The 17,544-nt window shown below is 38.5% G+C and overlaps 1 protein-coding gene across 1 annotated transcript; it reads right to left on the bottom strand.

The window, feature by feature from the left end:
* Positions 1–212: 212 nt before the first annotated feature.
* LOC103140307 (lanC-like protein 3) lies at positions 213–11,437 on the bottom strand. The gene is made up of 5 exons (XM_007555391.2): positions 6,708–11,437; positions 4,784–4,907; positions 2,694–2,891; positions 2,416–2,623; positions 213–774 (listed from the first exon to the last, which is right to left on the bottom strand). Exons 1-5 carry the CDS (start codon positions 7,239–7,241, stop codon positions 615–617), a joined length of 1,224 nt encoding a protein of 407 aa, XP_007555453.1. The 5' UTR covers positions 7,242–11,437; the 3' UTR covers positions 213–614.
* Positions 11,438–17,544: the final 6,107 nt, after the last annotated feature.

Here is a 17,544-nt window from a genome sequence, read left to right as displayed (position 1 = left end):
AAAAACAAATACCAACAGCTGAGACTGAATCTCTGTTTGTTGTTTCTGTTTTTGCACAGACGTGCGTTAGCGCTGCAGCAGAGTCAGCCACCAGCTACCACTTGTTCCTTTAGCAAAATGTACATGCTGCCAGTGTTTACAGATTGATTTGTTTGTTGGCTCATGTAAATATGTTTAATAAGATATTTTGCTGCTATATATTTTTTCAGAACATTTGAACTATATTTATTTGCAGATTGAGTAATTTGTTTTCTTTTATGCACGTTAGCTGCTGTTATTTTTAATGCTGAAGCAAATTTGAGGAGATTCTATTAGACTCTGTAGATAAGGGAAATCCAAAGGAGACTTATAAATACATATCTCAGGTTCAAGAGGCTGTGAGCCCTTGTTTTTGCTGACTAAACTGAAACTTAAAACGTTACTGGTGATTCTGATAAAGCCTGCAAGATGTACGTCCACACAAAACAAAAACTTTCTCTTCCACTGCATCAGATTTTTTATTCCATCTGAAACCCACTCACATATTGTCCTGGTTTTACAGTGTATGTTACTCCATCTATTGTAAAAACTATAACATCTGTTCTGGTCAGGAAACAGCGCTACGCCGGATCCGTTCACACAAACACGCTGAACAGAGGGAACTCTGACTGGTCTGGTTGCAGGAGGTCGACCAGGAAGCAAACGGTCCCGGAAAGGCCCTCGAACAGGCTGCAGACGCTGGTGACCGAGAGAGAGCCCGCCTTAAACTCCTCGGTGAAGATAAACTCTGCGAACCTGTGGGATGAAGAGAAGAACACAGAAAGAGATGGATGATGAAATGATGAGTAATACAAGTGTCTTTCAGATTTACTGTACCAGGGAAAACAAACACAAGAACATTTGTTTCTCAGTAGATATATATTCTAAATGATCCTACTGACATGAAATGTAAACCTGAATACCAAGTAGTCCACACATACAAAGAAAAATGGGACAAATTAGTTTAAATACTATGGGTAAAATGTGGAGGAAGTACAAGTGAATAAAAGGAGATGCAAAAAGTCATAGAAAGCCAAGAGAATCAATGAAATCTATTTTTAGAAAGTGATCCTGCTGCCTATTAGTGCAAATCAGCTGGTGTGTTTTAACAGATGACCTACAAAAAAGTTTCTACTCTTCAGGAATAACACAAAACATATCAGTATGGCTACATATAAAAATCTATTTCAATACCTTTGCAAACCATGTTGACGGCATTGGCTACAGAAATATTTGGTAAACTCTGAGTGTTGCAGAGTGAAATATTAAAGCCAGAATCCAGAAGTGTTCTTCTGTTAAATGTAATATTTTCTGACAGAGGAATCAGCCAAGTTGTCCATCACCTGAGGTCAGGCAACCTCAGACAAATCTCAAATTAGAATTGGTTAATAATTAATATGCTCCACCACAATAACCTCCAGGACTCTGCTGCTGAAGAAAAAACAAGATTATGAAGGAATACAGGAAATGTTTTGGCGTGGTCATTAAAATGAAGTTCTTGTGCTCATCTCCAGCCATCATTGAGTGCTAAATTGGCCAATAAAATGAAATTTACTAAGAAAATGTATTTAATTCTCATTTTTATAAACTACCACTGATCCATTATTGTCTTTATAGCAAGCAGTTTTAACTTGTCTGAACACATAAAAAATCTTATGCAAATGTAAAGATCTGTTTATTAGTTTTTTATATTTAAGCATTCCTGTTATTTTTTATAGATTTCAAGAATCTCTAAAGCTTCCATATTAAACTGATTTGTCTAAGATGACGAGATTACTCCTATAATTAGACACCAGTATGATGAACATGTGTGACACAACAGCTTTTCGTGCACAGAAAATGGGGATCTAGACCAAATATTCATTTTGAGTTTAACACAAAAAACAGCATTAGAAATGTTAACATCCTGAAAGCTAAATTATCAATTAATTAGCAAGTAGGCTGGTAAAATTAGGCTTAAAATATTGTTACAGATAGGGTTTTTAAAGTGACGTTATACAACCTCACAAAACCTCTTAGAAAGTAGATTATTGGTTCAAAATGTACACAAAGTCAACAACAGTAGTTTATAGAGTTATCTGCCTCAGAAAACACATCATTGGCTTGTTCTGATATGCATTTAATTTTCTGTACATTGGAGATTTACATATAATTATGTGTTTTTAAAAACTTCAGCTCATCAATCTGTATTGTGAAAACTAAAACGAAAGTCAGGAATAAAAAAAAGTTGAGCCATTTTATACTCTGAGCTGATATGTGGTGCAATCAGTTCCCAACATATTGGGGAAATAAATTTTACTGACAACGTGGGACACGACTCATGAATTTCTGATATTGAAGACGGCTTGTGGCCTGTAGACTGCACACCGGTGGGAAAGAGGAGAAATGATTGCTTGCCTTTGGGCACGGTAGAGGTATTTGGAATTGCCTGTGAGGCGATAAAGCAGGAGAAAGACATAAGCGCTGCCTGCAACCCCGTGACAAATGCCAGGTCCTTTCTTCAGCAGGCCTTTCTCCCAGACGAGCTCCCCACTGCGGATACACGTGTCCAGATACTGTGGCTTCTTATTGATCAGATAGGCTTTTGCGAAAAGATACGCCACGCCTGCAGGATGAAATGGAAACATTATAGTAAGAGGGAACGTGATACGGGGCGTCAGTAGCCGTGGTTGTACCTGGGGCGCCGTGGCACCAGTGCACCAGCTCGTTTTCCCTCTCGATGATTGCTCCCAGCTCTGCCGGCCAGTTGCAGTTCTGCTCCTGAGTCATGAGGAAGTCGACGCTCTGCCACACCAGGTCCTTCTCTGCCCCGCTGAGGACGTCCTGGTAGCTGAGCAGCATCTGCAGCACCGAAGAGAGGCCATGGGCCGCACCTGACAGGACGCAGGGCGAGAAGCGGGTCAAAAAACATGCGGCAAACAAAACCAGCCATGCAGGCCGACACCATGCCAGGCAAACAAACAGGCACGACCCCGAAAGATGCGAGCAAAAACAGACTGCCTGGAGACTTCCTTTTGCCTCTTGTGGTTCACTGACCTTGCTCTGCCTGGCTGCAAAGAAAGAACTTTGAATAGTGAAACACGTCTGGCTTTGACATCAAAAACAGGAGGCACCACATACTAACTGACTGAAGGTGAAAAGAACCAGAGTACTGAAATGGTCAATTAGTAGAGAGAGAGTACTTAACACAACAGCTTCAGTAGACAAAGTGTATTTGTTTGATATTTCAAGTTTGTATTCAGAATCAATTATACAATTAAGGCCAGAATTATTTATAAATATGGTGGTGGATTTTTTTTTTCTCAAAAATGAGCTTTTTTCAAACAGTAGTTTGGCAGGAAAGAGGGTGAAGACAGAAGGAGGAAACATGCAGCAAATGCTCTGTCTTGTCTAACAAAAACATTTTCATTGTGACTCCAAATGGTCTCTAAAGCAGTTTAATGGGCAAATTTACCACATTGCTTAGCAAATACACACGTATAATTGACCAAAGTTATATAGCTGTAATAGCGTTTATTTTCAGTATAGATCAGCCATACTTTTCCTTACTCATTTTTTTTTTCTTTGATCAACAGTGACTAATAAAAAATCAAATATTGCTGACCTACAAACTGCGGCAACCCTCTGACCCAAAACAGATTATTTCCTCCCCACGCTAAATCAGAACAGACCGGTGAGAAGAGGAGCTAATTCATGTGAATCCCAAACTCATCAATTCCACTAAATGCATGCAGGGCAGCCACAGCTCTCTGCTACATGTCAGACTCTACAATTTTCTTTCATATCTGAATATTCACAGGAAACAGTGAGCAAATGTTTTAGGGCAGGCAAAGTTTAACTCATGCAGATCTTTAAAAGTGTCATTAATTAAACTCTCTGAGAGAGTCAACTTTATTTTTTTTTTTAACTCCGTTATCTCCCATCAGTGCTGAAACCATGCAGAGGTGACCAGCAGGGCTATGCTTACTATGAACTCTGTGCTGGTCTGAAAGTTACTGAGGATCTCCAGCCCTGATGCTTCGCTTCATCCGATGCAGACAAGAAAAGCACAGTTAGCTTTGTACATGTTAGCACAACAGCTCTGGAGCCAGAGAGAGACATGTCATGTGTAAAAAAGATAGGCCACCCTTTTTATGACTCGCTTGGATATTGGATAACTTCATTTGTTGATCAGAAAAGGACTAGAGATGTACAGCCTGCATAGAAAATATTTGCTCTCTGAGGAAAACATGAAGACAAACGAGAAGAATGTAGAAAAAGAACCAGACTTCTAGAAAAATTTTTGTTTTTTTGATAGATGAATCAAAAAAGTTATTATTTGGACACCAACACCAGACGACATGTAACCAAATGCACCAGGAAAACAATGTTGTTCCAAGCTATGGAGCATGGAAGAGTCATGGTTTGGTGATGCATTGACCATCATACAATCTGCCATTGATTGAGAAGAATGTGAGACTGTAGATAAAAAAATAAATAAAACTGTACCAGAACTGGACCCTGCAGCTTACAATGACCCAAACCATACCAGTAAAACCAAACACTGGTTGAGAAATCAGTTATCAGGACTGTGCGAACCTTGACACAGTCCTAATTGATTAAACAATTAGGACTGTGCAAAGGTTTTACTGTTCCGGTAGTGATCCTGATAAGTAGATCATCTGATCATATAACTGCAAGAAACCCTGATGACTTTGGAGGAACCATATAAAGAAATGAGGGGTGATTTGAGACTTTTGCACAGCGCTGTTAAAGATATTCTCACCAAGATATTCTGTTCCGTAGTATGAATACATCAGAGGGAAAGGCTTCCTCTTCCTCCTGGCGTATTGTTTTCCTGACTCGATGATGGCTCGGCAAATAGATTTGATCTGATCTTTGCTCAGAATCTGTAAAATGAAAAACACTCGTGTTATCTGCATAACAAAGACATATTTGATAATTTACAGGATTAATCTGTAGTCAAAATCTGTAAAAGGACTAGAAATGTTTTTGTTTTTTTTTTCTTTCTGCTAGCAAACCACAGAATGCAATGTGACTTTCTGTGGCACAAGAGTGATTAATAAAACAAACTGAAGTGAAATTGGTCTGGGAGAGATGTGCCATTACTGACTCACAGTTTCCTGCTAAGACCAGAAACAAGAAGAGAGTCTGAGGTCACCTGAGGTAGCAAACTGTCAAGGATGTCAAAGATATACTGTGTCCTGTCGAGTCAGGCTGGAGGGGGAGCGAAAGAGGTGACACGGCCTCTTCCTCGTCTCTCTGTCCACACGTTTGCTTTTCTCTTGTTGGGAACTTTGGTGTGATGATGTGAAAATGTCACACAAAAAGGAACAACTGTGATACAGGCTATTATGAACTGCTGTCTGTTTTATACTAATGCAGAGCATCCAGTCACTCTACAAATGAGACAAGTGCGGATACACTGATGTCACAAAGTGCTTTATGGACTCATCTTTAAGCTTAAACTTGAGTATTTTGGTTTTAGTAATTTACTTGTTTAAAAACTGAAAATCACAACCAAGAGACTGCATCTAGAAGGATCCCCAGATTGTATGACGGCGATTAATTACAGCTTTATTTTACTCTAGAAGGCAGCATCATTTACAGATATTACATTAACTGAATAAAACAGAGTTCACATATAAGACCACCGTCTTGTGAGGTCACCAATAACATCAGGTATGTTATGCCAGCAACAAATGCCATGTATGTCACTTGAGACCATCTAGGTCACTCTTCAACCACAAGAGACTTTGTGTCACATTTTCCACCTGCGCAGTACCATAATAACTCAGGCCAAGTAAACAAACAATGTTGTAAAAGATTTATCAGTTTCTTCTTTCGTCTTTACGTTTCACATTTAATTTTCATTCAATTAAAAACATATGTTACTGATCCCAAAGGGAAATATAACATTTAAAGGGAATTGGCCTATTATGCAAAATTCACTTTTTGCACAATTTAGTACTTCCACTTGGGTCTCTACTGTTTTTATATGTTAACATTTTTGTGGTGTGTGGAAAATTGTGTTTTACTGCACTGACGCTCCGTTTTCTGCAATCTCAGATTATGACTATTGGGTTGAATTTGTCTGTATCGCCTCATCAGGTAATTTGGAAGAGGATAAATTAAAGTCATTTTACAATTGCCTTAGTTTGAAAGCGTGACAAACTGAATCACGTGACATAAAAGACATAAATCATGTCATCACTCAAAGATGTGTGGTTGACGTCAAATTTAAAGCTGACCTTTGACATCCAGAAGCAAGAGAAATGACATAGTCGATTTTAATATAAGCTTATGAAGTGTTGTATCACTAATGTGGTGCAAATATTAATAATATAAAATGTTCTTTTTCCAAATGAAGCGTTGGGGCAACAAATTTCAGGGAATTTGGTTTTTATCCACGGGATCACTTCAGAAAATGAATAACATCACTAACTGAAGATTCATATTAACATCCATATTGCTATATTTACAAAACACCACACTTTCAATTCATTAGACAGTTTTCTATTGTTCTACTACTGAAGGAAATGATTTCTTATTTGAAAATATCATCAGCAAAAGCTGAGGTTATGTTTCCAGGTCTCTTTGTGATATTAGTGGTCAGTCAGGGTGTAATAAGGCACACTATGAAGTTTATTATCAGAACTGCTTGGTGAAAATCGCGGTGTCTGCCTCACCTCAATGCCCAGCTTCTGCTTCAGAACCAGAGCGGCGCACAGGTAGCCCGCCCTCCCCACGAACAGCTCGTCCGAGCCGCACTCCAGGAAATTGATGGGCGCACACACCTCCCACAGGTTCCGAAACTTGGTCAGCGGCTTTACGAAATCCGCCAAGCCCAGGGACTTGTATATCATCGCGGCAACGGCGTAGATGCCCGCCCCGCCGAGCAGAAAGGCGGCTCGCATGTTTTGGTCAGGCTCCGCGTCCGCGTACCTCACCGACACGTCGATGATCTGCTTGGCCGTCTTCAGGTAGACGTCCCGCTGCTCGGAGAACAGCGGACACTCGCTGACGTGGTACAGCATGTAAGCGACTCCGGCCGGCCCGTCGTACAGCCCTCCATCGCAATCGCTGATGTCGACCGGGATCTTTTTTAGGATTTTGTCAATTTTGGCAACGACCGCCGGGAGGACGGCCTCGGCGCTCTGGCCCGGCAGCAGCGCGCCTCTGTAGTCGGAGAAGCGGTTCGCGAAGCAGCGGGTGTTCTCCATCAGGCCCAGGTCGGGGTACCAGAAGCGGCACGGCCACGGCGAACAGGCAGATCTGTGCTCCCTTCTCAAGGTATCCAAGGATGAGAGAAGAAAAACAGTTTGACTGCACCAGCAGGTCCCATCAGGCCGCAGCTGATTGGATGGGAGCAGTGATGGATGGATGATGGGACGTGCAGGCAGTCCGCCTCCAAGAGCTCCACCAACACACAGGTGGAGGAGATGGTTTACATCAAGCCATGTTTATTACTGATACTTTGGAATATTCTGGAAGGAGAATATGTTTTTTTTATTTTATTTTTTATTTTTTTAACGTGTTTTGTTTTTTCACGTTTGCTGCATTTTTATTCTACTCCCCATTTACTCTGGTGCATCTAAATAAAATCCAGTGCAGCCAAGTTACCTTCGGACTGTCCATCTGTGAGTAATTAAAGGAGACATAAATCTAGCTGTTCAGTGAGGGCCATGTAGATTTGTTTGAGAACATTAGTGAGCAAACAGCATCAGGGTGGACATGAAGCCCACCGGGATATTTCGAAAGACATAGAAATCCATCTGCGTTGATGGGAGTGGAAATCACTAATCACAGGAACAGCAAGAAGAACCATGGTATCTCTGGAAGAGAATATACTTCCTAGCCCAGTAATGGATTGAATTATGGATGTGAGCTACAGAGATCCACAGCTCAGATGTGAACAGGGTAACTATTAGTTCTGCTCTCCTCAAATCCAACCTTTACAAGAGAATAGTACAAAGAAAACAATTGACCAAAAAGTCATTTGAAGTCCTGACAGCAGTTTGTGACAAGGCTCAGAGAGCAGAAACCATGTAGCTGAAGGTGGCAGAGGAGACCAAAATGCCCCAAAGATATTTGGACCATCTATCCATAATTAAAGCATGTTAATCTCTAAAGACTAACTTTATAGAGTAGCAACAAAAATCCTTTTAAAATCTTGTTGGTTAACTTTGCTTGTCCATTAAATACAATCTGTTTTTAGAATATAATTTACCTTCATTGTAGATTTTCAGTGTTTTCCCCTCCCCTCTCTTTTTAGCATCTGACACTAATTCTGTTTTTAGATAGACATATTTTTTCTTTTTAATTCAATCACAAGTTACTTCTGCATAATGCATTATTGACGGATAAATGATAGCTCTATGCTTTATTGTCCCCGCAGAGGAGTTTTGACTTGGACATCATGTGCTAAAAATGATAAATTAAATACGCTGCAAATAGCAATGTTGAACACTAGTACCACAATAAAAATCTAAATGCACATATTGATCAATAAAAACACATATTGCGCATTCCTGCATATCCAACAAGTAAACAAACCAACAAATCAGACCAGAGCACTTAATGAAGCACTTAGTATAATGAAATGTTGTGAATTTACCTGGCAGCTGTTGTTGTCTTCCTGTTTTATCGTCTGTCCGCCTTTCCTTCTGTCTGAAACCTTCAATCTGACTTTTATTTCTACTGCAGCAGCTGGAGTGTCCTCCAGCGCTTTGTTCTCTATTGGATTCAACATAATTTACTTCTGCAGCTGTTTCAATCAATCAATTTCATAGTCAAAGGAGAGTTTGACAAAAGGGAATGAAGATTTATTTTTTTATTTTTGTTTTCTATCTGTTTTTAGGTATTTATATACATAGCAGATTTTAATTTCTACTTGCTGGTCAGGTAGTTTCCTATCTGCTGTTTTTCCTCAGTAAAACTTTACTGTAACTGCTTAGTTGAGTTCTAAAGCCTGGAAAAAGTCCATGAATTGAAGCTTGTCCTTGTTTAAACCTCTCACTAATAATCAGTTTTCAATAACCAGATCAGCAAATCGCTGTGAATTTATTTTTAAGTTAAAGTTATTTATCTGGTGTGTTTGTGTCAGGGAATAATTCTCCATTTTGTTTTGATCTATGCTTAAAGAGCCTGTTATTCTCCTTCTCATAAAAATAAAATGTTCAGTTTCAGGAGTTCACCCTTTCATTATTTCTCATGTGTTGTTACAATATTCTGCTTTTTCAAAGTTTAATCTGTGTACATTTCCTGTTTTACAATACATATCTAACCTTAATCTTAAATCAGTCCATCAAAGATAATTGTTTCCAGCAGGTGGCGCCAGAGGCCTGCAGGCTCAGCCAGCTACTGTCCATGGTGCTGAAGAAAACCTGCCGGGTTTTGTGACTTAAAAAGGCGCAGACATTGTTCTCGTCGTGTGCGGTGGGTTAGAGTCATACAAAACTATATTTTTGTGTAATTTGTTAGCTCTGAAAAGTGCAAACACAAAGCAATCTGAAAACAAAAGTAACCACAGAAAGATTTATCATAAACAACAAATACAAGTTTTAATTACAACCAACCTTCCCCACGTATTTCTGAAGCTGTATCAAAACTAAAAGCTAACCACACCTATTGAGTTTAGTATTAAAAATAATAATAATTAATATGTTCAAGCTGGATAATGGGAACAGATATGAAATGGCATCCCCTCTTCTCCCACAATGTTAAAGGTTGAGTTTCTGTCCAGTTTAGCTTTAGTTTTGTTTAGTTTTGACCTGATCTCATTTACTCAGTCTTTGAAGTGAAAGATGTCCAGCTGAATTTTGAATTGTGTGTTCCCTACGCTCTTTCTTCAAACTCATAAACTATAACAACCATTTAAAAAAAGCAATAAATATCCCAGGTAAACAAGAGCAAACCGTTTTTACGAGAAGTATAAGCAGGTTGTTATTGTGCTGCATTAAAATTATGATTTAATTGGCCTCTATGTAATTGGAAGAGATACATATGGACACCTTTCTGACAAATTTTAATCGGAGTTTGATGGATTAATTGATATTAATTGATATTAAACACACCTGAAACATATGTCACATATATCATATGATGGCAACTTTGTGACCTCCTGACCTCCCTCAGTGACCATCTGCTCACCATTAACTCCTCCCGAACTCAAAGCCCACAGATAGCCAGAATAATTGTAAGTGAATAGTGAATAAATAAATATGCTATATTCTAAACCATGTTGAATTAGATTGGGAATGATGTAACTACCTCTGGTTTTAAACAGATTGTCTTCTTAATACACAGCATTGGAATTAAATGCCTTTAACTCTTGTTCCATAAGAGACAGAGAAACCAGAGAGTCTTGCTGCGTGTGCATGAGTGTGCATCTGTCCTCAAGCAAAAGAAACCTGCAGGATACGTCTGACAATCCTTCAGACAATAGCTTACGGTGCGTTATTTGGTGTTGGACTACAGATAAGTGCTGGATCATACTCTTTAACAGGATATAAGATAACCTATAGCTAGGCAAGAGGAGCTGACCTCTGTGACATATGTTTAGGGAAGGGGGGTGAGGGGGGTTTATAATATCAATTAATATCAATTAATCCATCAAACTCCGATTAAAATTTGACAGAAGAGTGTCCATATGTCTCTCTATTGGATGTGATTGGATTAGAAAGAGTCACCTTGACTGAAATGAAATTTAGACCAAAATTTGATTCTAATCAGAAGTGCCAGGTATTTGAGCCTGTTCATCATGTCATTGCATTTGTGATGTTAGTTATGAATTGTCTCTGTATTGAAATGAAACTGAATGAAGCTTGGATTAAAATGAAACAACTGGGCTGAATTTAGTTAATAATTATCTTCTGAATTCACACTAAAAAGATCAAATAAACTGAATGAAATGTATTTATTCTGGTCATATTCCTTTTGGGGGTTTTTAAATGTTATTCCTGTAGCTATAACACTTCACCCAGTGAATCTGCATTTGTATCTGACATTTGCATCTGTCACAAAATAAAATTGGAAGCAAAAACTTAAGTACGAGCTATTATTGAACATCTACTGTGGCACCTAAGGACCAGATAGGCGACTCATTAAGTTCCCAGACAAGATGTTCTCACCAAGGATACAACCTAAATCTTAGATGACAGTGAGGCAGTGAAATAAAATAAGAGCTTCTCATCATAAATTAGCATTTTAATGACATTAGATTTTAAACAGCCTGTTGCACTGATTACTAGAGCCTTGTTTTGAAGTGCATCTGTGACAATTTTGTCTGAAGGACTGAAATGACTTGTAGTTTTAATTTAGACCTAATTTTCCTCCTGCTGCCGCCACCGGGATCCTTATTTCATGCATAAGAGATTCTCTACATGTCATATTTATTAGAAGGTCCGAGTTTTCTCACAGCTGCATTATCTGATCTTTCTCATCAAATGTTTGTCTTTAATTAAAATATTTTTTTTTTAAATCAAAGAAATTGTATGTTTCTCTGTTGTAATAGCAGATTTTCGTGCATTTTGTGTGATACAGCTTAATACAGGGGAAAATCAGAAAAGTGAAAAGTGTGCCATGAAAATATATTAAGTCAAAACTTTTACAACCACTATTTTTGTTATGGCACCCCTGAGTCTTTTGGCATGATGCTGCCACCACCATACCTCACTAGGCTTTTCAGTGAGTTCATAGAGTTTTACATAAAGACCCAAAGTTTCGTTTTTCCCCTACATGTCGCTGCGTCGAGCCTCGATTGGGCTCCTTGTAGCTCCTTTATTTCATCAATTGCTTTATTTTTTTCCCCTCCTTACCCATTGAGGTCAGACATGCGGAGCGATAAACAAAGTAAAAATAAATAAGACAAGATCTGTGTCAACTACAAATCAACAAATATTCTCTTGTTGAAGAAGACAGACATCTCACGTATTCGTCAGAACTTTGTCTCATTGTGTCATTTCCAACACGAGCCTATCTGAGTCGAGGCTGTGATTGTAAGAGACGCATTTGAACATTTTAATTTGAAAGCAGCGTCTGTTTGAAAAGACACGGATATAAAAGGAGAGGATGAATGCCACGCTGATACAGAGGTGTTGGCAAAGGTCGGCGTATGAATACTGAGGTAATTAAAATTTCAAGGCTAAGTGCAATTTCTCGGCTCCAAAAATGTAACTTGAAGCAAAGCAATTTCAAGAAAGGCAAGACTTTTCAGAGTATTTATGAAAATGTGAGCAAGAGCTGCAGTTCTGGTTATTATTGGGGAAAAAAAGAGAGAAGAAAACAGCAGTGGATCAGCATCTGCTTCTGAGGCGTGTCTGTTTATGTGTTTTGATAAAAGTCTTCTTAGAGTCTTACTTTAAAGCTGCTCTTTCCTCAGACTCACATTATGGACAAGTTAGAAAATTAAATTTTTCTTTCTAAATATTTTTCTTTTTATTTTATTTTTTGGCATTTTTGAGTAAAAGTTGTCAGATGTGGTCGACAGAAGAGTCGGGAAAATTAAAATAGTTGGAGTCATGCTCGGAGATGCGTGTTTTTCCCCGTCTTATCTGGAGAGATAAAAAAAAAAGAAGGACAAAAAAGACCTCAATTTGCATTTATATGAGAAAATGATGTAGGACTTAACTGGTCCCATCTAATGTGGCAGAAAATAAAGCCTGTACATTTCTCCAGCTTGATATGCAAAAGGCTTTAAAAATGTGGGTGCAGATGAAAACATGGGAGGAGGAGCCACAACAAAAATGACAGAAATGCCAAATGAAGATAATTCATTCAGGTATTTCAAAATGAACAACAGATGAACAGAGTCTGGTGCCGCTGCCCAAGTCTCCTTATTATTAAACACAGGGCATCTGTGTGCAGCTTAATGTCAGTGTAAATTCAGCTGTTCTGTGGAAGAGGTTTGTTAGAGAACACCGGAAAAAACAGAAGAACACAGAAGAGAAGGCAGAGAAAACGTTATGGAGAAGTTTAAAGCAGAGTTAGGTTACAAAATAAAATCCAAAAACAAGCAAGCGGTACGGCACTTTGACCAAAATCTCTTGTTTTTACTTGCTATGCAAGATTCTTTTTATTTATTTTTTATTTCAAACACGATAGAAGCATAAAAATCACACACACACAGGAACAAGGAAAGGAAAAGACACATTTTTGTACCACAATAATCTTAACAGGCTCGAAAAGGTGAAGGAAGAAGGAAGATACTTATGAACTCTGACCCCATAAACACATACCATATTTTTTAAATGTACCGTCATTATTAAATCAAATAAAGAAAATAAAATAAAAAATAAAAACATTGGTTAATTAATTTTCCATTTTACGCACACACTCATATGCGTTAGCCTCAGTTTATATGCACACATTAATGATATATCTCTCATGTTTCTACATCTTGTGAAAATAACCTCCTTATATTTCCTTTCAAATTGTATTAAATGTTGCCTTGGTTTTAACTCCTCATTTAACTTGTTCCATCATTTTACACCATGAATTGAAATACAAAAACTCTTGTTATCAACATAAATTGACATTGATGCTGACAACAAAATGTAGAACTACATGTTCTGGCCAAATGGCACCAGATCTGAGAAAAGTTATCCTCACAGATGAAGCATAGTGGTAGCAGTATGATGCTGGAGGATTTGTTTCTTTACGGCAAAGCGTGGAAAGCAAAGCAATATGTATGGAGCAAAATACATGACAAACAACGAAGGACACCTGTTAGAGTTTCTACTGGTACATTAGTGCTATAAAACATTCTCTGTTACGAAAATTGACACTTTATATCTATTTTTGGAACCGAAAAAGTTATCTTTCTGTTGGTATGTTGCATGAAATATAATGAAGTTGAGGATATTTTGCTTTCGGGTGAAATTTAAGGAAAATCTTCAAAAGTTCATGTGCTTTGATATTATATTATGGGTGTAGGGCACTAAACAGGCAGGGAAACATTGTACAAGCATGGAATTTTGATTTTCTTATTTTAATAATGCATTGGCACAAATAAAAAAACAAAACAAAACAAAACAAAAAAAACAAAAACAAAACAAAAGAAGTGCTGGGAATACTGCAACAGAAAAAGGTCAACATCTCAGTACAATGTCCGCATCACACAAAGCTAATTGGTTTATCGGCTCACAGTTCTCTGCTACACTTTCTCATTAGTAATGATAGCATTTAAGTAATTATTTTTCCAATTTGCCACTCTGAATGAAAAGCTTGGACAAGTCCGACTATAAATGAGACCGACGTAAAGAGAGAGTGCTTGCAGACATTAATGGGCTGTTTCAGCTGGCTGATTGGCAGGAAACACTACCCCAGCAGGAGAGCTGTCCGTTCAAGCCTTGAAAAGCTCCATCAATTTCCTTCAAGAAGGTCATTCAGCATGAAAGTTGTGGCAGAAAATACTGGCTTGTCCCAAACAGCTGCAACTGAAATATGGAGCAAGTGCAAACAAAATAAAAAGGACAACAAAACAAATTTAAATAGGGTAGACGAATAAATATGTCAGTGTCAGGACAGAAAACAGATTGTAAGATGCTTGAAAAAGAAAGAAAAAAAAGGCGCAGAAGCAGGAATATAAGTTCTAATGGAAATCTAAAAGATGCGAGATCTACAGACAGAAACGACAAATATCTGCCGTCGTCAAGAGCAAAGCTGGAGAGAACGGGTTGCAGTGGACCTAAGAGAAGCAGCCATTAACTGTGAATCACTAGAAGAAAGAGAATGAGTCACTGCTCCACGCTTGGCGAAGAGATGAAGCCAGAACATCTTGATGACGGCCTGGAGAGAACAAGAGCGACTCAGCAGTCATTGTAGAGTTGACATATAAGGTAAAACAACCAAACAGATGGTCGTCATTGCTTCAACATACAATTGGTGAGTCAGAACACATTTCTTTCTCTCATGACGAATAAACAGCGCGATGCACATTCACTGGTATACCAGCTAAATAGGGTTAAAACGCAATCAAATAAATCCATCCTCATTGAAAGCAGACATGGAAGATTGTAATTTTTTTTTGTGTGGTGAACCATTTAGGTATTGATTTTGCCATCGCTGCAAAAACACAAAACCTTAGCAAGTATTTTTTGGTCTAGTTTCTAGTGCAAATATCTTAGTAAAGTTGAGATAAGGCAAAACTAACTCATAAATAACTTTTCAGCAAGATATAAAGGCTTATTTTAAGTAAATAATCCCTTATTATTGATGAAAACAGTCTTGTACCGTTGGCAGATGATTTAACTGGTATCAAGATATTTTTCCTGTGCTATTTATCTGCTAGAAGAACAAATACGTTTCCATCATTATTAATGAATTATTTACTTAAGACAAGCCTTTATATCTCGTTGAAAAATAAAAATAACTTTTCAGTTAGTTTGTGCTATTTCAAGTGTACTAAGATATTTGCACTAGAAACTAAACCAAAAGAACTTCCTGAGATTTTGTGTTTTTGCAGCGATGTGTTTTGATTCATTCTCCTGCTTAAAGATCCATTTTCAGTTTTAGCAGCAGAGGAAACGTAACTTTTACTGCAGATCTTCTCCAACTTGAAATGGTCTTCAGCAGCTGCGGTTTTAGACCAAGTTTACCGCATGTTGTTTCATGAAGCCTCAGAACAAAAGAATGAAGTAAACAAACAAAAAAGGCCAATATTTGAATTTCATGCATAATAGTTTCTTCAGTGTCTTTCCTTCCTCCACAGTCTCAAATGTCTGCAGCCTGAGACGGACCACGGCGCCAGCTCTCCTGACGATCTCGTTCAGTCTGTGGGTGTTTCTGGCTCCACTGCTGCTCCCACACAAAACAGCCGCTAAAACGATGATGCTGGAGACAACAGACTGTTAGAAGATCTCCAACGTCTTGTTGCACACATTAAAGCATGTCCTCAAGAAGTAAAGTTGACTCGTTCCTTTCTTGAACACAGCCTCTGTGTTAGCCGAGTCTGTTGTCAGTCGTGACGGAAAAAGCCGTCGCTGTTTTCCTGACATGCTTCCCAAGTGGAAACCGAGTGACAGCAGAAGGCCACTTTTTGTGCGTCTGAGCAGAAAGCATAAGCGTAGGGTGAGGGGTTGCCACCTTATTTCATGACTCACTAAACTGTGAAAAGGTGCATATTTGACTCTTTTTCTGGGAATCAATCGAGGTAAAAGGCCAGAAACGAGCTCTGATTCTAACTTTATATAAAAGCCAACATATGTGGCTTTTTTTTTTTTTAAGATGACCTCAGTGACCTTTTATCTGTTATTTCCATTGATTATGGCTGTTTAATAAATGTGGGAGGCTTCGGCATCCATGCTGACAGGGGAAAAAAAACTGAGTGATATACTTCAAAACTTTGGTTTGACTCAAACGCGTTGCACAAGCAACACACAATCGAGGACTCACTCTGGACGTGATAATCAGCAGCAGTGTAAATATTTACAAGGTCTCTGAAATTGATGTCGCCCTATCTAATCCTCTCTCTGTTATCTTCGAAAGTGCAATCTCTTTTGACTCACTAAGACAAAGAGATGCTGTTGCAAAACTCTCTTTTAAGGACAACACAGGCTGAAACTTTTAATCAACTTTACTCTTTCAGTAAATGAGTTGGTAAACACTACTGCAGAATTACAGGTCAGTCTCCAACCTTTCCATTCATCAGCACCCAGAAAAAAAAAACCCAGAGAAATCTCACAAGGACTTGTAGAATACAGTCTGAAAACAATCATAATCATGTTAGTTTCCTGAGAAATTTACATCTGAAATATCTTTGGTGATTTTTCTGAGATTTGAACACAAATTAATGAGAGAAGCTTCCATTTCAACCCCACGTTTCCCTGCGCGAACATGTCCCCTGAAGCAGAGCTGGAGCCAATCTGAGGCTTCTGAGAGCCTGACTTTGCCAAATCCTCTGGACATCCTCCAAAGTGACAACCTGACGTGATAGAAGACGACAACAACCAGCAGGCAAAATGCCATGACACCTGTTGGAGAGGAGAACTGCTTGAAAGCAAGAATCCAGACAAGATCCTTTAAGATTCGCCCTCATGGCTCTGACTTTGTTTTCGGGCCTTCGCTGTTACTTAGTAAAATGTTCAGGTTCAGTGAAGATTTTGGCCTCTATGAGCTGTTATTTTTGGGAGAGTTCAATTAGATTTTTTTTTTTAAAGTGATTTCATGTGCATACAGAGGTGTGTGTTTTAAGATAAACTGAGTGGTTCATTAATTTTGCAAACCCACTTTATTCAGTTCAGGCTCCTTGAGGGCTGAACCTTGCATTTTCAGAGCAGGAGAGACAAGTTGCACTTTAAACAGGTCACCCAACCATTTACTAAAAAAAGAAATTTAGCATTTTAAATATCTCCACAAAGCATGAAAATATGATTTTATTTGAGGAAACGGAGTCAGTAGATAGCGGTGAGAAAGAGCTAACCCTCATCAGGCCATCCAAGCTGAAGCATTTTTTTTTTCCCAATGTCAACCTGCACATTATTTAGTTACTGAGTTTGATTCAGTTTCAGAGCAACAAACGCAGGT

This window comes from Poecilia formosa, unplaced genomic scaffold, assembly GCF_000485575.1.
Source record: "Poecilia formosa unplaced genomic scaffold, Poecilia_formosa-5.1.2 Scaffold70, whole genome shotgun sequence".
In the NCBI taxonomy this organism is placed as follows: Eukaryota; Metazoa; Chordata; class Actinopteri; order Cyprinodontiformes; family Poeciliidae; genus Poecilia; species Poecilia formosa.
Note: the sequence above shows the minus strand (reverse complement) of the source record. Positions and strands in the feature narration are given on the sequence as shown.